The sequence below is a fragment of the Opisthocomus hoazin genome, chromosome 11 (genome assembly GCF_030867145.1).
Source record: "Opisthocomus hoazin isolate bOpiHoa1 chromosome 11, bOpiHoa1.hap1, whole genome shotgun sequence".
Taxonomy (NCBI): Eukaryota; Metazoa; Chordata; class Aves; order Opisthocomiformes; family Opisthocomidae; genus Opisthocomus; species Opisthocomus hoazin.
In genome coordinates, this window is record NC_134424.1 from 22,388,587 (window position 1) to 22,411,099 (window position 22,513).

Sequence of the window (22,513 nt, forward strand, 5' to 3'; positions counted from 1 at the left end):
TTTCAGAAATATGTCTGGGTGCAAACATGAAATCCCGTCTTGCTACAATGTTCTTTCGATGAACAAGGCTCCGTCAGCTAAATGGCAGAAACTTTCTAGCTGTGATGACTTATTTTCCTGTTCGTCAGGAATTTGTGTGTCTAAACTATTTTACAGTTCCTCAAAACATTTTGTTAGAAGTGGTTTGTGACATCAAAAGTATCCCATAAAGATAAACTACAGCAGCGCTGGAGGCTTTCTTGTGATATAGGTGAGCTAACTCCTTGAAATCAACTGGATTTTTCACAGTAACCATTTTATGTGTCGTATCTGGGGCTGGGAACGCTGTAGTGTGGGTGTTCATTAGCAGCTCTTACCCTTGCTGCGTTAGAAACTCTTATACTGGCTGAGTGCTATGAATAGTCGTTCCTTTCTACATTTTTATTTGAAAACAAAAAGACTGTGCACAATCTATTTTAGGGCGTTATGCGCAGCCTATTTTAAGCTGTCACCTAGCTGTTTGTTACATCTCCATACCTTCCAGAGAGAATATATTGGCAATAACAAGGCTTTCAGCAGACTTTGCCAGGTCTCTCGCGTGGGCTCGTTCCTGAGGGATGTAACGGCTGAGTAGCTCAGCCCCGTTTGAAGAACACTCTCCGAGGGACAGTGGTGTCCCCGGGACCGCACTTGCCGGCCGCGTGGCGACTTACAGAAACAAAAATATTTTTAGATTTCATATTTGTTGGTCTGATAATCTACAACTATATGAGGGCAATTGGAATTACAGTTGCCATTGTGTTTTCGTTGCGTTGCTAATGGATTTCATGGTGTTTTCCTCTAGTAGCCAAAAATACGATATATTTACTCAGAGAGAGCATTTGTCCTTAAAGTTTTCATCTGGCAGACTGAAAGGATGTAACAAGTTTAAAAAAAATAAAAGTGAGGTATTTCTGCTAGAAGCCATTAGTTGTGATTTTTTTTTAAACCTCCTTTTTTGCTGTTCACATCTCAATGGTTATGGAAATGTGAAAATTGGCAGGAACACTGTTCCTATGTCATACGTGCCATTCATTGGTCTGGAAAAGCTGGACTCGATACTGCCAAATTATAATGATTTAAAAAAAACCCTGGTTAATAAGTACCCGTTATTTAAAAAAAATGATCTCCCTGTGCTGCTTGGGCACAGTGACACCGTGTTACACTGCGTGTGGACAGCAGAGTGGTCTGCCTGACCAGATGCTATCTTTGGTTTTCGTGGGATCTGCGCGGGGAGTACGAATGATGCTGGTATGCATTTGGGATTGTTCCTGTGTATAAAAATACACTCATTAAATGTGGGCCATGTGGTTGTGATTGACCCTTTCGGCGCAGCTCTGTGCCGCTGCCGCCGCGGTGCAGAACAGTGTCTCATTGTCCGTGCCTGGCGCTGGGCAGCCTCGCCTGCTGGTGCCAGATACAGCACAGACTGCGCGTGGCTTCCAGTACGGTTGCGACGGACGCAGGAGAACGTGGGAGCACGTGAAGCAGCCGGCGATCGTTATTCGGGAATGCAGTCCCCACAGCCAGGGTATAAGCAACACTTTATGCCTTCTGTTGAACATCTCACCGAGGTCTCTGCGTCGGGGCGGAAGGGGGAAGCGAAAGGGCTTGGACTTCTGTTGCTGTTTGGCCTGTGTCTGAACAGGGAGAGTGTCTCCTGGGTCACCGTGATTTTCTTTCTCTCCATTCGTGATCACTAGATACGCTAAAATACAATTGCAGCAGTTGCTAAGGAGTGTAAAATTAGAGTGTATCTAGTGTACTTTAAATTTTTTTTAGCTAAAACGTGCAGTTTGTTGGCTGGAATTAATCGGGAACAGGACCGCTTGAACATCCAGCTCCTTACAGACCGCTGTAGGTATAGCATATGAATTCCTGTCCTGGAAGTATTTCTGGTGGAACTGAAGGATGCTGCCGTGGTGGGGAATCTTGCTGGATACCTGAATGAATACTGATTGAGCAAAGAATGGCAGACTTGCAGCGCTGTTAAGTATTTCTTCCACGGTCACTTCAGGAATCCAGGTCACAGAAGTGCCATCAGAAGCAGCAAGACCCGCAGGATGACCAGATAACCGAAGGCTGCTTTCCCGCTGTGTGTAGTCCAGCTAGAAAAAGAGTCCATAGGCAACCTCTGGGCAGTCTCAACTCGCTCATCCCTGCTCCTTGTCTATGAAACACCAGAGCTTCTACTGTGCATTTAGATGCTGACCAAGGATTAATCATTGTAAAGACCTGACTAATTTCTGGTCTGGAGACAAGGCCTCTCAGTTAAGCTTTACTGTTGAGAGGCTTAAAGATGGTAGAGAGCATTAGAGGTCTGAGAAAGAGCAGGATGCCGTTTCCTTACAGCTGAACACGAGACTTCTGTTCTGAAATAGGTGGGCTTACTCTTGCTTGGACGGTTGAGGAGATCTCGAAACGTTCAGGCTTGTTCTGAGGAGATCCTGTGAATTCACAGTTACTAATGCCAGCATGGTGCTTGACAGTGTACCGAACTCTTACATAGGTTATCAACCACTTTTTTGCATCAGAACGATCACATCGGCCGCATGAAAGCACAGCAACTCTTGAGGAAAAGTCAACAAACCCACTAAGGAGTTGTCCCAATGGTTTAGTGTTTCATTATTGGAAGAATCACTTGTATTTCCAATCGAAGTTTGCTTATTTTCAGCTTCCAGGTGTTATATCTTACTCTTTTGTTAGTGGAGTTGAAGAGCCCTCTTTCTCAGTCAGATTTTTCCATCAACGTTTTGAGAGCCTTCTGCTAAGAGCTAAGGGTTCACGTTCTCTGCTCAGTCTGGTCTGGTGTTTGAGAGAGGGTAAAACTTTGTGATAAAACTTCAGACCACGACAGGGCATTGAACAGTGCTACAGGAGAATAATCCTGCCCGAGCCCTGCCAAAGGCACGCCGGAATGGTGGAGGTGAAATGGCTCTAAAATACTTGCTTATTTTGTAAGAGTCCCATGTAAGCAATTCTCTAGGTTTCCAAAGAACTAAGAGAAATAACGCGTTCAGCTTCTTCAGAGCCTTCTGTATTCATTCGGAACAGAGCGTGTGTCCTGATGTACGGTGCCTTCTGCACCAACCGTCTTCCAGTTTATGCTTTACAAATAGTAACAGAAATGGTAATATATTTTTCATCCACAGCTGTGTTGCCCACAGTCCCCTCCAGTTTTGCTCCCACATCTTCGAGCAATCCTGGATTTACTAATGACGTAGCTGTAGTCATCAAAACGTGCCTGTTCCTTCCATCCTATAGCGATCATCTCCTGAGATCTTGGGGACGAAGTAGTGAAGCCGAGCCAAGTTTGTACGAGAGGCCCACGGCGTCGGTAAAACCAGCCGCGAGGATCCGGTCAGTAGCGTGGTGCCCGTGGCGTGGGGCCGGCTGCGCAGCGTGGTGCCCGCGGGAGCTGCAGCCGTGGCCGTGCCCTGTGCCGGTCTGCCCAGGCTGGGTTTGGTGATGCTAAGTTCTGTTCAATGCAACAGCCTAAAAACCTGTTTTGTTTCTTTCTGCTCTCCTTGGTTCTTCGGCATTTTCCTCTGCTGTTGGCAGTGCAGCTGGAGTTGGGTGAAAGGCGCGGTACGACGCAGCTGCGTGTTGCGTAGAATCGCAGAGCTAAAGGTGCTCTGGACGTAAAGCCGCCGTGTGAATCCTCGCAGTCAGACCTCTGTGTCAAATACTTGACGCTGATGTTGTCAGACGTACTGGTTAAACGCAGAGGTCAGTGCAGAGGACAGAGAGATGGGACTGCAAGGTTTCGTTACTGGCTTTGCTCTCCCTTTCATCCTGAGTTTTTGTCAAATCAGTTAACCTCTCTGTGGCTGGGGTTGGTTTAACTCTCTCCCATACATGCGCTTCAATTAATACGTTGAGATTTTAAGTGTAATATGTAATATAATGAAGAAAAGGAATAGTTTATCTCTGGAAGAGGAAGGGGAGTGAAAGTTTTTCTGGAAGGCCGAGTCAGAGGAGGACCAGGCAGGTCTGGTAGCAGTGCCGGGGTCTGGGTTTGCTAGATTTCCCATCCTGACATCTGGCTGACGGCTTCAGTTGCCCCCAAATCCAAATTAATCCAAATTTGCTATTGCAGGCATCCCCTTAGCTCCCCTTCGGCCTGACACTGACTTACGCTGTGCGGCAAGTATGCATCAACAGCCTCTGCAGTATTCCTGTTTGGTAGAAGCCCAGCAAACTTGTGCTTGCGTGGAGTCTTCCTTTCTTATTTGGTATCTGAAGAAAATGATTCTTTATGGCAGAACGCGCGTCTTGAACATACTGCGCTCCTTTGCAGCTTGGCAGTGATGCGGCGTGGCAGAGAAGTGACAATCCACTGTGATTTTTCGGAGTGTGTCAGAATATTTAGCTTTCGTTATACGTGCTATTTGAATCAACAAATCTGCGTACAAGTTGTGGTTTCTGGAACGCTGCTATCAGAAACACGGGTAATGTCATTTGCTGGCTCTTCTGGAGGTTTTTGGGATTTCGTTTGGGGTTTCATTTTTTCTCAGCAAAAGTTACCTGATTTTACTTCTTGTGTAACTTAAAGGTTTGGCTTTGATCAGCTGTGTTTTCCTCACTGTAACTGAGAAAATAAATATGTGAGCTGATTCTCAGGTGCTGTGATTTTATTCTGTTGGTTTTCAAGCTGGAAGTGGTCCGTTGTCCTCGCTGGACACTGTGGGCATCACTGCAAAGTGGATGTTTGTGTTTCAGACTCACTCCAGATGTCTGCGAGCTGTGTTGGGCCGGGAGGCGGCGAGAAGGCTGGTGTCGATAGGCATCCAGAGAAGCCACGAGCGAAGACGTGCAGCACAGCTTTGAGGAGAGGGTGTAAGGCTCAGTCCCGCACCCAGTCTGCTGCTGGCAGAGTGCTCCGGTCCCGCTGGCAAACCGGGGCTGCGCCGAGCTCCCATCGTTTGCCCGTGGCGGTGGCGGCCAGCCCGAGCGCTGGGACGTGCCGGCCGCGTCCCGTCGCGGGTGGGATGCTCCTGACGCCGAGCAGGGGCCGTCGCCTGCGGCCATGTGCGTGTCGTCGGCTGCGAGGTCGCTGCCCGGCTGCTCACCGCCTCGCCCAACCAGCTCCTTCAGCCCCGTACGCTGTTTATAGAGCTTTTTATGATGCTGCGAGATTTTTCCATTTAAAAAACGCTGCAATTGAGTCATTGCTGAAACCGAAACATTACTTCAGTACTGTCGGAGAGCTGCTCAAGGGGCTGGAGCAAGCAGTAGCTGGAGTGGTCCCTCTGTGCTTCCGTGATAAAGGACAGCAGGACATGATCAACCCAACGCAGCGGTTGAACCAGAGATGCTTTGACCCATGATGTTAAAGAAATGACAAGCCAAGCCGTGAAGTTTCTAATTCATCAAGCCCATGCTTTTTCCTGGCAGGCTTTCCTCAGGGAAGGGCTGACGATTTTTTTTTTTTGGTTAGTTGGGTTTTTTTTGTTTGCTTGGTTGTTTTTTTTTTAGGAGGCAGAACAAGCAGAGTCGTCATCTTCTGCTTTGGTGAGAGGAATTTTTTCACAGATGCGAAGTGCTTGCTGCAAATGGCGTTCGGAATGTTCATGTCTGCGCTTTCGTGGTGAGAGAGCTGGCGAATGGCGTCAGCAAGAGAAGTTGCCTTCAAGGAGGTGTTTCCGAGCAGCGCGTAAACTGAATTTAGCAGCGAGCAGGCACATACTGCGTTTTCAGAGCTGCTCTCACAGCTGACGGACACAGCCCAAACCTGCTGGCTGCTGCTGCTTTTCCTTTGCTCTTTCTGAGCTTTGTGTTTCTTTTGGGAGCTCCGGAATGGCGCTGGAAGCAGAACTGTTGGCAGGGCTCGCTGCCACAGAGGCTGCCAGCCCCAGAGCCCCCGGCCCAGCGCCTGCTCCTGCCGCGGGGCTTCCTGGGGACAGAAGCTGCTCGGAGAGCACCGCGGTGACCTAACGAACGACGGTGCAGCTGGGGGGAGGCCAGCCCGCGTGGACCGGAGGCGCCCGCTCGTTAGGTGAGGTTTTCCCTTGGAGGGGGGCAAGGCTGAACTCTAGTTTTGTGTTGGTAAGCCACAAGCAGGGAAACAAGATTAACACTTTATGTCGTGTTTGTGAAAAGGCAGAAGAATTGTCTGGAGAGAAAGAGAAAATTTATTACTATTCATATACTGGCTTAAGTAGCTTTGGAAAGAAGTGCCGTTGGTGATGGTTTGCATCTTCCTGCTCTTTTTACATGTAAGTTCCAGTAAATGCACCGACTTGATATGTGCAACGTAATTTTAAAATTATAATTTTAAAATTATAATTTTAAAGCAGGATGTTAAACATAAACATAATTTTGCTTAGGGGTGTGTGTCAGGGTGAAGACAATGCTTCATCTGCGACTTTGCAGAAGCATAGCAGGGTCTCGGTACCGTGCTGAGTCCCGTGGGCTGGAAGACCCAGCGGCTCCAGGTGTGTGAACAAGCAAGGCCATTCACTGCCTTTGTGGAGACATTTAATCCACGGCTCAAAATGTAACGGGATTACATTTTTTTTAACAGTTCTTCAGCAAGTGGAAATCTGCTTCATAAATTGCGTGCAGCAAGTGTTTGTCAGCTTGCAGCCGCCTGACTCAGCTGAAGCAAACGGCACTTTGCGGCAGCGCGATGCTAGGACACATCGCGATGGGCAATCTCGAGAGCGCGGTCGGTTGTTAAAGGCACTGGGTGTTGCTGTGTGTTGTGGGCCCTGTTACTGCCCCTCCGCAGTTCAAAATAGTGTGTTGTTAAGAAATAACTTAGGGGTACCCGTGTCAGTTTGGACCAAATTAGCTGCAAAAATGTGGAGTTAGCGGTTCTTAACACATTTGGAGTAATTTGAAAATAGACTGAAAATTACAGGAGTCCGCGACATGTGTTTCCTGTCGGAAACTGGCTGATATCTCCATTATTATTCACTAGTAATGGCATCACATGAAACTTAAGGAAATCAGGTTTAGACAGGTCACTTTGAAATGCTACTGCTCAAATATATATAATCAAGTATATGATATATAAAATATATAATCAAAGAATATATATTATTATAATACTATATAATACTATATAATAATATATAATCTATAATACTGTATAATAATATATAATCAAATATATAATGAAATATATAATGAAATATATTTGATTTCAAATTTACTTTTTAAACTTTTAAACCTTTTGTGCTTTTCAATGGCACAAACCCACATAAAAGATTTGATAAGGAGAGAGTAGAAAAGCATCATCTTAAATGCATCCAGTTTGACTGCCAGAGTGAGACCATTATGAATGCGCCCTAACAGCCACTTCTGAAGCTTGCCTTTTGCTTTCCTCTCAGACTACAGAAAGTATTACAAGATTGTGTCTGTTCTGGCTGGCCAAGACAGGCTTCTGCAGCAACGTCAAAAAGGTAGCGAACAAAGAGATTTAAAAAAAAAAGACATAGGAGTAAATTGGCACGCTGGGGAATGAGGAGTAGGAAGTTTCTGTTTTGAGAGTCGCTTAGAGCTTGGTTGAGATACTGTTTTGTTTGTCCATTGCAGCTGAATTAAAGTCGGTGGGTTTTGATTTTCTTGTTGTTTTTTTTTTTTTGAAGAGGGAAGTGTGAAAGGTGTAGCTGGGGATGCGCTGGTAGCAGCCGGCGCTGGGGCTGGGGGTCGCGGCGGCTGGGCAGGTCTGCTGCTCCCCGGCGCCGCGCTTGCCGTCGCGGGCAGAATGCCGCGTGTTTCTCCGAAAAGGAGCTGGGAACACGGCTCCGTTTAGAATGCCTGCTTAAATCAAATTCTGGTACTTTCTGAGTTTATCAAGTCTTTCTTCCCCATATTCAGAGAAGATTTGTGTCTGTCAGATGTCTCTCCCAGAACCTTGAAAACCCCGATCTGCTTCCTGCTGTTCCTTTGGTTCCGCCTGCATTTCGGTTTAGGCAGACTTACCTTACAGAGGGTTTCTGTGTTTCTCTGGAGGATTGTTTGAACTTCAGCTTTACGCGACATGCGTGACTCTCATGAGTGTTTGGTGTCACCCTCCTTCCATACGAGCGGCTACGAGACCAGCACTTCCTTCTGGCTTTTGGTTAGACCACTGCACACTGAACATTCTGTAAATCCTGCCGCACGTCTTCCGAGGTTAAGATGAGCGTGAACCTCTGCTCCCTCCTCGGGCAATCGAAGTCCCCGTCGCTGCAGTCACGCCTGCGGTCAAGCCGTGTTCCTCACACGAGTAAGCTCCAGTTCACCTCGGCGTCATGAGAGTAACGCTGTGTGCGCGCGGCATCAGGCTCTGAGACTTCATCCTAAAATGGAGCGTGGAAGAACAGTTTTGTAAGATGCAATGCTAATTTATAGTGAATTCATTTTCTAGGAATCGCTTATCAAATCCCTGAGAGCTTGCACTGCTACAGGGCTGCTGGTTTCTGCAAGGCGTGATGTCTTTGGACGAGATGCTGCTGTGAAAGCTGTAACGAACAACTTACTGCAACACGTGCCGATACGGTGTGTGTAGGTATGTGCTCCAAAATTGCTGATAAGCAACGATAAACCCCAAACAAGGCAGCACACGGAAGGAATCCGCTCATCAGCGAAGCCTTGGGACCCGTTTCAGTGAACAGAGGCTCTGCTGAAACCCAGAGGGAGAGAAGGGGCTCCAGGATCGAGCCCTGCTCACCGATCCGTTGTCACCGACCCGTTATGCCACACAGCATGTACAAGTGAAACCAATCCCGTGCAGACCAGAAGGGAGACCAGTTGTACCAGTTAGCCAGTGAAGCGTGTACCTTCAGGGTTGAATGACCAGGTGGAACAGGTCGTTACCAGTCCACGAACATGAAGGACACTGCTTTATTTTATACCAGCTGAATGCCTGGCCTTAGGAAACCGATTTGGTTTTGCCTCTGCATGGTGTAAATATGACTACCGTGTGTTGCTTTCAAAACGTGCAGGTGTGCTTTTTTCCCCCTCTGTCACATGTGCTATCCGTCACTCTGAGACATATCATAGCTGCCGTATGAAAGGCGCCGTGCCGTCTCCGTGATGGCTGACTTCAGCAGCGCGTCAGTGCGGGCATGGTGCGGGCAGAGGGATCCCCTGCTGTCACACTGGTCAGCGATCGCTGAGGTGAGTCTGCCAGAGCTGCAGAGAGCGGCGTGGGGAGACATGCAAGCGTATACGTATGTGTGTGAAGCCGGTTTGCCGTCTTGAAACAGGAATAAAAAGTGATAAAACTGTACTTACAGAATCACAGAATGGTGGGGGTTGGCAGGGCCCTCTGTGGGTCACCCAGCCCAACCCCCTGCCCAAGCAGGGTCACCCAGAGCAGGCTGCACAGCACCGCGGCCAGGCGGGGCTGGAATATCTCCAGAGAAGGAGACTCCACAGCCTCCCTGGGCAGCCTGGGCCAGGGCTCCATCACCCTCAGAGGGAAGAAGTTCTTCCTCGGGTTCAGCTGGAACTTCCTCTGCTTCAGTTTGTGCCCGTTGTCCCTTGTCCTGTCGCTGGGCACCACTGGAAAGAGTCTGGCCCCGTCCTCCTGACACCCACCCTGCAGATATTTAGAAGCATTTATTAGGTCCCCTCTCAGCCTTCTCTTCTCCAGGCTGAACAAGCCCAGCTCCCTCAGCCTTTCCTCGCAGCAGAGATGCTCCAGTCCCCTCATCATCATAATCTATAATTAGATTGTTTGAAATTTGGTTTGAAATTTTGAAATAATATTTTAAAAACATATTTAAAAATGTATTTGAAGTGCTGAAGGCTAACAATGTAAAGGCACAAGAGCAGATTACACAACTCAACAACAGAAAAACTCAAGAATGGTTTGGGGGGTTCTGTTAATAATTTATTATTCTCAAATTGTATTGTTGGCGGTTTTAATATAGTAAGCTCTTCATAAATATGACAATGAAAATCATTCCTGTTCCTTCTTGCCTCCTTGGTATACTGTGGGTTCGTTGTTGGAGCTTCCCCTGTGAGCATTACGGTTGGCTCAGATTGTTTGCCGTGCAAAATAGAGCATGAAAAGGTAATGTCAACGTACTATGAGGACTGCTGGGTGTTTATAAATAAATATATATGTATAAAAGAGTAGATAGAAGTGGTACTATGAATGAAAATGAGAAACCAGCCAAATGTTCGTGTGTATTTTTAGTGAGGTATTAGCATAACAATGCCTATGCAAATTACGAGTTACCTCAGATTTAAAAACAAGTTACATAAATGGACGTCGCAATTAAAGCAAATCAAACACAAGCAGTACTCAAAATTGCATTTATGTATATTTTGGTACAAGTGGTTATTGTTGCACGAAGTTAATGATGTTGCCCGGGGCGTTGCTGCTGTTTGGCTTATTTGTAACGTATTTATTTGCATTTTTTTGTAGCTTAGTCGTGTACGTCTGTCGCGCATCTCCGGTGTGCTCGTGCGGTGCGTACGGCTCGGTCTGTGATACGCGGAATGACCGCGTCCTCGGGCGCTGGGCGGGTGGTGCGGGAGCCGGCAAGCTCTGCCCTCCCACTACAGTGATTTTCGCTGTGCGTTACAGCGCAGGGCAGCTGCTGGAGGAATTAGCATTTGATTGCTCGCGTGAAGAGCGGCCGGCTTGGTCGTGGAGTTGGCAGAGCCGTCCCTTTCTGGGGTGGTATTTGTGCACAAATGCCTGTGCAAATAGTCCTTGGTCTCGGCAAGGGAGAAGTGTTTTCTGAGCCTTTGGCATGATGTCTTCAGAGGGCAGAGCAGCTGCGGCAGTCAGTGGCTGTTTCTGTAGCCTCGGTAGCAGAAGTACTAAAACTTAGACGTGCTGGACCTCCCATGTAGAGGTTTAATCCAGAAGATCGTATACCAGTGTAACTTCACCATTAAAATTACTCACGCGTCGCTCTGTGTAAATGAGCCCTCGGACTGGTGTGCAGGAAGGCAAAGACATCATTTAATTTCAGTAAGCTTAAAAACATTGGATTCAAACATATTTCCCTTCTGCAGAGCTTATTTGGAAACCCATTTTTAGCAATGTAAGTGCAGATGTGTCTATCCAGGTTGAAATCCAAACCCATGTTGTTACCTGCGCGGAGGAAAATTACCCAAACTCTTTTTTAGCAGTGGGAGAAAGCCCCGTTTCTTCTCTGATTCAGACAGCACGGGGGTTTGCTCTTAAACCATCCACAGAGGCCGAAACCTGTTCCCTGAAAGAAAAGAAGAGTAAGAAAGATCAGCTGGAGGTATGGCTTTACGCTGCTGGAAACGCGGGTGCTGAAAATCGTAGACTAGCGCGGCGGTTCTTCGTGACGCTAGGTTTGTTGGCCGTTCTTCGGCTGCGCGCAGGGAGCGAGTACCTGCGCCCGCGTGCTCGCAGCCGCCCGTGCAGCTCCTGCTCTGCCCCTCTCCCCCGGCATCCCCGCGGCTTGCCGCCCAGGAGGAGTAAGGCGCGGGGAAATCTTGGTACCGGTGCCGTGTGCTGGCCCCTTCGCTGCCCGGGGAAGGGTGCTGGTAGGGTTTGTGCTCGTATGTCAGGGCCCAGGGGTAGGAAATGGAACAAGTGAGAGGGAAAAAGATATGGACTCCGTTTTTTATGGATGCGGATTGCTACAGCTGACTTCAGTGCAGCTGGACCAGTTGACGTGAGCTGAAGGTGTGATCCGTGTGTCCCCCGCAGGAAGCAAGTGGGCAGAGAAGAGAGAGAATGCAAGTTTTTCCCTGCAGACGGTTCGGTTTGTCTGTCTGAACTGTCTGTTACGTTCTCGTGGTCTTCAGGCTGCGAAACGGCTGCTCTCGAGCAGTCGTGTCCGAGGGCAGGCAGCGCGGATGAGCTCGAGGGAGCAGGTTAAGCACGGGTCTGCTGCTGGGAAGACAGGAACGTACAATAGCTTTTGCACATGGTGATGATCTTTTTGATAATTCTAACGTAGTTGGTTTGTGTACGGTACATAGTTTTTATAAATAAATAGCGCTGCGTTATGGTTCAGCGTTCCGGCTGGCGAGTACCTCGATGTGTATTTTTCTAATTTGGTTTTCAGCTCTCTGGAGCTTGCCTTTAATTTCTCGTTGGTCTCTTAATCACTAGGCAGAGCTGATCAACTGGAAATTTTCCTGCTGTTTACCAAAGCTGGCGCGTTACTTTGCTTCTAAATATCTGCAGGGTGGGTGTCAGGAGGACGGGGCCAGACTCTTTCTAGTGGTGCCCAGCAACAGGACAAGGGGCAACGGGCACAAACTGAAGCAGAGGAAGCTCCAGCTGAACCCGAGGAAGAACTTCTTCCCTCTGAGGGTGACGGAGCCCTGGCCCAGGCTGCCCAGGGAGGCTGTGGAGTCTCCTTCTCTGGAGATATTCCAGCCCCCCTGGCCGCGGTGCTGTGCAGCCTGCTGTGGGTGACCCTGCTTGGGCAGGGGGTTGGGCTGGGTGACCCACAGAGGGCCCTGCCAACCCCTGCCATGCTGGGATTCTGTGAGTGCCAATGGAAACCTTCCAGCCACCCTGGCTGCCCACGTCCCACCAAGGTCCAAAGCCTGCCCATCCTGGCAGCGTGTCAGCCGAGAGCAGGAGCAAACGCCAGCCCCGTGAGCCGCGAAACAGGCGTCCCCGGCTGCGGCGTGCGCGATATCCCTGCTGCTCTTGCCCAACCGAGCCATGCCGTCATCAGGTTTAGAGCCGGTACGGTCGCGGCGTGCGGGAACGGTGTTGCTCTGAGCGCTGGGGCTTTTGGAGGACAGGTTACAAAATGAAAAATTACTGAGGGATCTACCAGGTGGCGGCTCTGAGGCTATAATAGGCCAGCGTCACAGATATTTTAGTAAATTGTGGGCATTGCAGGGGGCATTTTTACGGTGGGGACAGGGCACGGTTGCAGCGGTGTTTGCAGCAACATTCCTGTTGTAAGGAGAAACGAAACGGCAGGGTCACAGCAAGACTGCGGTTGATCTGTAAGGCTTTTACGTAATGGTTGATTTTTTTGTATTTATGTGCTTATTTTTAAAAAGTTAATTCCTAGAATCACAGAAGGCAAGAAAAAAGGAATACATTTTACAAAGCGGTATGTACATTGTTTCCTGTTGCAGTGCTGCATTACAGGGGAAATCAGTTGCGCTGGCTCAGCTGAACCCAGGTCCCGCTCCTGGGTTCTTGCTTTTAGCCCAGCTTTTAGTGTCCCTTGTGCCCCCTGTCCTGGAGGGCAGCCTCGAGGTTCTCCCTGCGAGGTGGCCTGCCGACTGGGCGACTCGTGGGGTGGCATCCCTGCTAGAGATGCTTCTCACCTTCCCATCTCTGAGGTGGCAAAGCAAGCCAGAGGGGCAGATCAGGTGTCGTTCCCAGGAGCGTCTGCTGTTGTGGTTGGGCTGGTGGCTTCCAGGTCTCGCTCAGACCGCCCTTCCACTGGAGTTGGCCATGGTAGTCGGGGGGGGGTCTTGCATACATCGAGGCTAGATAGCTGGAAGCGTCCATCCTCCTCGGCCGTCGTGGATGTGCGAACCGGGAGACTGGGACCCGCCTGCAGGCTCACAAGGCACTGAGCAGTGTGGTGTTGCTGAACTTTGGGCTTCTGACTTTCACCTTTGGAAGACACGTTTGTCGCTGGCGTGTACCGAGTCTAGGTAGGTCGCTTAGCAGCATGATGCTGGCAGAGGTTTTGGTTGTGCAGTATCTTCAGATTGCCATCATCTAGAAATTTTATTTATTTCTGTTTGCTTCATTTGCTTTTTTCCAAGCTATATCATATTTCATGTAGACAACAATACTGGTTTGTTTTTGCTGAGGAGCAAAAGGCACTTGCTAATAGTAGACACTTTTCTAAAGCAGTTTTGACCTGCATTCGCACAGAAGGGGTCATATTAATGAAAACAAATGAAAGCTAAATTGCAGTGCTGCTTTGTGGAGAACAGTTTGTGCTGGTTTTGTTAAGTGGCTGTGATACAAGACTATTTTGACAGCAACTTTCATATGGGCTGCCTCGTGGAGCTTTTGATGCAGCAACGGTAAATAGTAGAGGTGACACCTTGGGTGAGGAAGAAGTGCCGAGACACTAACATCACGGAATTTGCTTGGTCATGCAATAATGTAAGGATGCATTTTTTTCCCCAAGACAATTCCCTTTCCTACCCCCTTCTGCACGGGGCAGAATTCAGCCTATGGTTTCCGATGCGTACGTGAAAGTGAGTACATTGCTGCGATTTTTTGTTCACGGTTGCGCTTGGCTCTCAGGATCTGTTAGAGAACGCCCTTCACCTCCTGATTATTTGCAGCTGATAAACGATGACTTGTTTTGATCAGCCCAGCACCTAATTTCGTGCAGACGTTTCGAAGTGTGCGTGGAGATGGACGGGGGATTTGTAGCTACTCGCAGAGTTGCCTGCGTAGCCCGGTAGCGAGCTGGGGGCCTGGGGGTGGAAGGGTAAAGGACAATTATGTGCGTGAGTCCGCGTTTTGATTTCTTGCCACTAAAACGACAGAGAGTTTGAACCTAGACTGAGCCCCGGGACCACTGCTCAGCTTGCAAGTGCTCCTTAGAGCTCTCCGTGACTTCAGTGGGAAAACTTCAGTATTTACTGCATTTGTTTTTTTAGATCTCAGCCATCAAGAAGCTTAGTGTGAGGAGTCACTCTGCTGGCAAGAGGCTTCTATGAGGAGTGTCCTGTGAGGAGGACAGGTTTGAAGGCATCGTGCCTATCAGGTGAAGGTCAGGCGAGGCCATGAGGTAAACTGGTACCAACCACCAAAGCTGCGTGCTTCGTTAAAGAGCGTGAAGCTGCTGCTTTCCGTAGGACAGAGCGGAAGGGGTTAACTTCATTTCACTGGAAATGGCTGCCATTGCGTGGAATGGCCTGTCCTTGAAAGAGGCCCAGTCTCTCCTCCCCCGTGCGCAACAGAAGCGCTCTTCAGATTCCAGGGCAAAATGCTCCACTTGAGCGTATTTACTCTCTCAAAAGTATTTTCTTGAGTGACTTCCCGGGCTGCTTTCTGCTCTGTTGTTCTCGCGAGCTGAGTCGTTTCTGCTCAAACTCAAGATGCGTAGCAGGGTGTAGTTTAAAGTCTTGCACTGCAAAGGTCCATGGTCTCTGCTGATTGTAGGTCACAAATGGGGAGGCTGTAGTGAAACGCGAGAAGAGCTTTATGAGACCCCACAAATATGTGTACTGTTTACTTTTTACAGTCTTGCATGTAGTCTTCACCTGAGGCTGAGGTCACTTGTGTTGTCTGAGACTAGAAGAAAGTCTCTCCTCAATAGTGCCTGCCATCTGTGAGACAGAACTGAGATAGAAGATGTCAGCGTCGTTTTGTGACAATGCCTTACAGACATTAATGCAGACCTCCAGAGTACCTGGCCAGCTTGGTGCAGATGGGACCATTTTTCTCTTCTGTAGTGTTCTTTTCCTCCTTCCATGTCTCCTGGAACAGTATAAGCATCACCACTGCCAACAAGAACCAGTTGGTCAATATGTAGGAGACAAAGGCGAAAATGTTTTGGTTTTATATGTGAAGAGATGACGAAACCTAGGTTTGGACAGCGTGTGCCCTCACGTGTGTGAACAGGTAGGTTAGGCCTGTTTAGAGAAAAATTTGTGTTGACACAAGAGAGACACAGCTTGGTGCCTGCAGAAGTAAACAGAAACACTTCGGTGCTTTCAGAGGTTCCAGAGCAGAACATTTCCATCCCATGGGATGCTCATGGGCGAGCGTTAAGCGCTTTTGCCTGAAGAGACTGAGCTACGTTGCAGAGGCACACATGGGAATGGAGTTGCTTGCTGCTGTAATCCCAGGTTTCGCAGTGCTGGGTGGCTTCTCGAAGATCTTGAGCAGGACTGGAAGGGACAGGTGTAAGTGGAGAAGACCCATCCTCGTGTTCTGATTTTGGAAGCTGGTTTGGTGATTGTGAATGCAAGTGTCATTGATGAAGGCTGTATTTCACTGCCGTTTCTGTATTTAACACACAGAGGAGCTCACCTAGAGAACAAATACATCTGTGGAGCTTTCAGCCTTTCTTCACCATTAGAGGTGGAAGTATGTGTGGGGTTCTCATGCTATGTCCCTCTGCATTACTTAACATAAGTTTTAAAAGATGTGAAAAGTTGCATCTGAGAACAGTGAGGAAGAGCGGTGACGCTGAGCGTTCGTTCTGTTGCTGGTCTGTGGGCCCGTTGTCTAAAACTTTGGGTAACACCGACCTGTTTATTTCAGTGGGAAATTCCTGCTGATCTAATGGAGCTTGGATCAGGCCGCTTGCGCTCTCCTTAGAAGGTAGTTCAGGTTTTCCGTACTGGTTCCTGTCAGGCTGCTGTTACTGAGGTTATTGCATCCGTCCCAGGGGACCTGCGCGGGTTCCCTGTGCGATGGGGATGCTGTGCTGGCCACCGAGCTGAGTGCCACCAGGAGGGGGGCCCGGGCCTGGGCATCGCTGGAGCGGAGGCAGGCGGGAGGTGTGCGGCCCGTGTGTGACTTCTTCTGCAGAGTGCCAGCAACGGTCTGCTCAGGTCTGTATCTTGAGTTTTACATCTCCTTCGTGTTCTGTAACAGAGGAGCTTCGATGCCGTCGCGCCGAGTCAGGCCGGTGGCTCGGCTGGCGCCCGTTGTGCGGGCGTTAGCTAACACCTGGCGCAGCAGCTGAAGATGAAATGGAAAACCCCCTGTAAAGAACAGAAGGTAACTGGCGAACGGAGCGGGCGAGAGCGAGCGAGCGGCAGAGTAACAAACACGTGTGCGAACGCGTTCTTGTCGCACACCTGCAGCCATCAGCTTGCACCCCGGAGCGGGGAGCGTCGTTGCCCTCAGCGACAGCTTCTGCGGCAGAGCTGGGGTACGGCGCGGTGCTGCCGAGCGCTTGCGTGGCGGTGCGGCCTGCCGGTGACCTTCCCCTGCTGCCAGGTGGTGCTGAGCGCTGCTGGGCTCCTGCAGCTCCCGGAGGTCCACGTCGCAGCCTGGAAAAGAGCTGCGAGGTCTGCTGCTGTGTGTGGCCGGGTCCTTTGTGGACCGGTGCCACTGCTTTCAGCTGGGTTACACAAGGACCAAACTGAAAAATAAGGGGATGGCTTTGCGAGGAGGGTTGTGTGCGTGTTATTTGTTTGATGGACTTCTTGACCTTTTGTTTAGAATTCGTTGTGGCTTTGCAATATTTTTTCCCTCCAGTTTTGTTTTGTTCCTGCTTTTTACCACCGCCTCTTTCTCCGGTTCCTTCCCTTTTGGCTGATTTCCCATCGACTTTTGGGAAATGTGGTAACAAGGGGCAGAGCACGAACGGGAACAGCTGCGATTGCGCCGGGTCCGGCTGCGTTCGGCAGAGCCCCCCGTTCTCGGCACCGAGTCCCCGGCACGGCGCGAGGCTCGCTGTCTGCGTGGGCGTCCTGCGCTGGGCGCGAGCGCTGCGCGGACCCAGGCTGGCGCTGCCGGGAGGGAAACAGCCGAGCAAAGAAACTCCGGGACAAACGTTGCAACTGGCGCACGGATTTGGGAAAGAAACTGTGAAAAATAGTGAGGTCTAAAGTCAGATCCCGGCTGTGTTTGGCTGGGTCCCTGGATTTCCATTAGCATGGCCCTACCCGGCAGCCTGCTGTGGCTGAGAACTGGGTCGGGCTGTGATTGTCTGGTTGTCACGGGAGGACGATGAATTTTGGCTATAGATGGGATTATGTTGCTGTGCAAAAAATTGCAAAAGCGGTTCTCCCCGTGTTGTCTCTGGTAGAGGTGACCTCTTCAGGGTGTTGCCTTTGATGTCACCCGGATGACAGGCGTCGCAGTCGGCTGGAGCTGTGTGACTAAACGTCAGGGTCAATCGCTAAGCCTTTAATTATTTTGAATTATATGATAGGGAGATGGAATAGATTTTTGATTTGATGTAAAACAACAAGGGGGAATAGAGCCTCATCTGGCAATTCTCCTTCCCACCCCCGACTTCGAAACCTTCTTTTCAGCCTGGGCTGATTTGTGCTTGGTCAGTTCTTACGAGAGGGTGGTCTTTCAGCAGTAGGAATCGGGAGAGCTGGACTTGCGGCTTGGCTCTGCCGTGGATTTCCTGCATCTTCTGCTCAGTGAGCCCCGCTGAGCCACTTCTGTATCCAGAGACCAAAACTCAGCTAGTCTGCAGCTGCGGACAGTCCGGCCTGAAACGGCAAGCACAGAGGCCTCGGTGCGCTGCCGAGGACGGCACCGAGGGTGCTCTAGGAGTGGATTGCCCTTTGGCTTGGAGTTGTGACGTCTCCCGTGTACTTACCTTACTTCTGCCGGAGCTGATGGCTCCTCAGGGGTGGTGTGGCTGACTAACGTGTCCTCGGTGAGCCTCTCGTCCTAGGGAAATGGAATAAACTACAAGTGCTGGGCAACTTCTCATCAAAACGGTGACGTTAGGTTTTGCTTCCCAGAATCACAGCTGTTTTAGCTGTATGCAGCCCAGTATTTCATGTTTCTTTCTTTTCCTTTCTTTCTTTCCTGCTGTCAGTGGCAAAAAATTACGCAGTAAACTCAGTATTAATATAATAGCTAATGAAAGATGTCATACCCCAGAGACAGAAAAAATGTCGACTGGAAAGAGCCAGTCGGTGGTGCATTTCCTTGGTCTGCACGTAGCCTTAGTGAGAACAGGTTGTTGGAAAATATCATTCGTTTTGAACTGAACAGTAGGCCTCCTTCGAGTTATATCTTAATAAAAAAGAGAACGTCTTGGATAGTCTTTGATTTAGACGCGCCGCATTTTAAATGTGTCCTAATTATAGTGCTCATCACTTAACATTCATTTAATGAACATCCTCATTTATACGGACAAGGTTGGCAAACAGGAATTAATGCCATTAAAACCCGAGAGTCTCCCAAAGGGAAAATATCAAAAGGCCGAGGAAGAAAACCTAACCTTATTATTTATAACAAGGCAAAGCACAAGATCACCAGCCGTACATTTCTGTAACGGGCTCAGGGGCCGTTCGCCGAGGCGGTTTGGGAGGGACCGGCGCTGTGCCGCAAGCGGCCGGTGCCTGCCCAGTGGGTGGCTGGTGGGGACCTGCCCACGGGCATCGCCCTTGCTGGGGCACGCCGTGCTTTGGGGAGCGAAGGGTCTGGTCTTGCAAGTGGGCACTGGACGTTGTTTTGGTCTCAGTTGTCCGGATCACGGGCAGACCTCCTCTAATCAGCTCCAGAAGTGGCCACAGTGGTTCAAGGCCCAAAAGTAAGGACTGGGGGAAGTCATCATTGTTTTCTTGAAGGATCTGGAGAAGTGTTGATGATGCACATCTCTGCTTTTATCGTTTAATTGCATGCTGATGTCGGAACTGCTTGATTGAAGAAATGCTAGCTGTCAGATTTCCTCCACAGGCAATGACTTCAACACCAACAAGGTGGATGGTCCACTCACTCCTTAAAAACCTCCGTCATTGTGTGTTTCAGTGAAGTGGTAGGAATTCAGGTGTCAGCCATGGCAGTTATTTACGAGCCAGAGAGACCCAAGGGTACATTACGTTAACAAAGGAGTAGCGTAGACCTATGTGGACCCCTGCCCTCCTCTTATGGGAAGCTCAGGGTGTGGTCCTCATCACAGCCAACCCGTCGTATGGGCTTTAATGGGGCGTCGTCGACCCCACAGGGGCTGAGCTTTCCATCAGGTCCAGCTTGGCTGAATTACTGTACTGCAGACTCTTTCTTCACCTGAAATATGATGGTGATCTGCAATATTTAACCCCTTCTTGCTGAGTGCAGTGGGGAAAACTTTCATCATCCTTACCCAAACCTCACCGTACAGTTATTTACGGGGTGGAGGAGCAGAGCTGAGCTTTAACCGAAGATGTAGGCATTGCTGCTTGGAGAGTTATGCCTCGTACAAGTACGACTCAGTAGAGAAACGCTGCTTGATGAGGGGACAGGGTTTGTCGATAACTGAGGTGTCCGATGCTTTGTTCTTAGATCTCCTTCGCCTGCCGCTTCTGCTGTGTCGCTCTCTCCCCCCAGACCGCAGATAGCATTAAAGTTGAGCGATGAGCACCGTGTGTTGCTAACATTTACCATCTGACTGGCTGAAAATGAGAGGCTAATCCATTAAACTTGTGTCTTTGGCCCCCGAGCCTTGTCAGCAGTGCAGGGGTGAGCGCGGGTAGTCCTGTCCCTAGGTGGGTCACAGCGATCAGTTTAATGGCTGTTCTCTACGTCTGTAGGCTTAGACTCGTAGGTTCCTTTCAAATATGGCAGCCCCTGAGCATCTCCCAGATAAAATCAATAGTAATTCTTTGGGGGACTTCAGGGAGCCTAATTAGGGTCAAGACTGTGGTTACAAGACAATGTTCTTTGGGTCTGTCTATGTAGGTTTACACACGTGTGGACAAATCTGTGTCTCCAGTGGTGCCTAGGAATAGAAGGGACTTTTTTTTTTTTTCTTCAATTTTGAAAGGATAGGTGATAAATTTGACAAGTTCCACTGTTGACGTCAGAGGATCGAAGTTTATAGGGAAAACTAAAGTGAATTAAAAAAAGCAAAATGGCACAACTTCAATCAAGAGCTAAACTGAAGGGAAAAGTTGGTTTGAATATTAAAGTGACAAAAGAGCCTGTGAGGTAGAACTTCCTCTGAAACCCAAGAAAAAGGTCTATGACACAGAATAAAGCATCCAGTCGTGAGAAGACCTGGGGTAGATCTGTGTATGTTTGAAAAACAGAGTTAGGATTAGTGGCATGCTTTTGATTTGTCTCAGCACAGGTGTTTTTCCCTTTTTCATTTCATTATTCGTATTTAGGTTTCTTTCTATTAACAAGATGTAAGCAGATTCAAATTCAGCTCCCACACGCATAGAAGAGCGTGAGCTCTAAGAGCAGGAATTGGCTCAGATTATTAAAATTTTGGTGTGAATTTACATTTTGCAGGGCCTTTTAACTTCACACCTCTTTGGTGATTGCAATGTGGTGTTTCTGTGGCACCGCGGCACCGATGTCAGCCTCTAGAAGACAGAACACGAAAAGAAATGCACGGCTCAAATTCTTCACATGAATCAACCGTTTACATTGCTGGCTCCGGAAACGTGCAGTAAGGATGTTTCACAGTTCATTTATGTTAATATTTTGTCTTCTACATGGGCTTCCTGTCTCTTTGGTACTGGTTTCATTTTGTGAACTTACTGGTTTTGCTCACAGCTGGAGTGAGATTACATCTCTGCTTGTCTCATGACCTATTTATTGTTGCTTCAGACAAGCAGAATTGTGTCTCTCTGCCTCTTAGCTTCTCGTGGAGTGCGAAATTAAAGGCTGGCTTGGGTGTCCAGTGGCAGGGGATGACAGCCGAGGTGGTGCCTCCGTTCCTCATCGCCCGTTCCGAGTATCCAAGCCGGTTGCGTTGGAGGAGTTCCCTGGATGCAAACCGAGCTGGGGCTTCAGCGTCAGCCCAGGCTGCGGGGCGAAACAGTTTCACCCCTAAGCAAAGCCCACTGCTGTTTCCTTGGTGAATTTCTTGCCTTTTCAAAGGGAATGTTTTGGAAATCAAGGCAACAGTTAGTGATCTGTAGCATGTGGAAGAGAGCGCGGAGACACCTGTGACAGGACATTGAGCTTGCTGTTCTGTAGATGGCTTTTCGTGCTGCTGGTGAGACAGATTGGTTTCCAGTTCCAGTTCCAGAGATTCCAGTTTCTCTGGAAGGGCATCCACAATGTTTATATCGCTGCCTGCAATGGAGTGAACATCCGCCTTCAAAACACTTGTTACTCTCCTGGTGCAATACCGGCGTTCTTGGGTGCTACGAGGACGGGAATGTGTTAGCCTTTGGATGTCTAGAACCTTAGCTGTGTCTCCAAGAGTACAAGCTCTTCGGAGCATGGGCCCTCGGGGGTGGCCTCAGTCCGTCTGCACTACAGCCAGGCCGACGCGTAGCTGAGCTCTCCAGCAGCCGTTTTAGGTTGCTCGGTTTGAGTAGCAGCGTGAGTAGAGTAGCACGGGCTGCAGCACAGCCTGGAGCCCGGTGTAGGTGCGCAGAGTCCTAGGCTGGTTGGCACCCACTTGCAATGGAGTCATAGCCTCCACTCCTGTCAGGGCTGCAAAAGCTGAGCTTAACCTTTCTGGTGAATGTCTAGGGATTCTTTGAGCCTCTTGCTTGCCAGAATAACTTCAAAGACTGATGGATTTGGAACGTTTATGTCGACCATGTTGAATATTCTACGTGCAACGTACCCTGGTTGATTCGACCAAACTGTGGCAGATGAGAAGTGGATCTGCATTGATTTATTAATAATTACTTTTAATAATTGTATGGATAAGTGAGACATTACTGGGTTATCAGAATTTTTCAACAGCTGTACTATTCTGTCTTCAGAGAAGGCTGTGGAAGAGTAACCAGGACACTTGGCATGCCCCAGTGCACCCTTGAAAAATAAGAGCCAACCTCTTTGCTCAAAGGATCCTTCTCTCCTCCCAGGCCATGTTTTGCCAGCCGAGGACTTAGAGATCAAACGAATTTTAAACCCATTAAAACACCTTCTTACGAGTGGAACAGTGGTGGCTTTGAAGTTAACGCAGGGAGAAAGCTGCTTGGAGACTCCTCTTGGGTAGGAACTCAAGGGAGAAAGATG

The 22,513-nt window shown here is 49.0% G+C and overlaps 1 protein-coding gene across 4 annotated transcripts in view; it reads left to right on the forward strand.

Annotated features, from left to right (window-relative positions):
• Nucleotides 1-22,513, forward strand: part of PHF2 (PHD finger protein 2) — an 89,504-nt gene that overhangs the window by 7,029 nt on the left and 59,962 nt on the right. Inside the window, exon 1 of one of the 4 annotated variants that reach the window (XM_075433009.1) lies at nt 20,466-20,981. The exons of the other annotated variants lie outside the window; for them this stretch is intronic. Within the exon in view, the coding sequence (XP_075289124.1) occupies nt 20,920-20,981 (62 nt within the window). The 5' untranslated portion in view covers nt 20,466-20,919. Of the gene's footprint in view, nt 1-20,465; nt 20,982-22,513 lie in introns of those variants that run through there. 4 annotated transcript variants of the gene reach the window in all.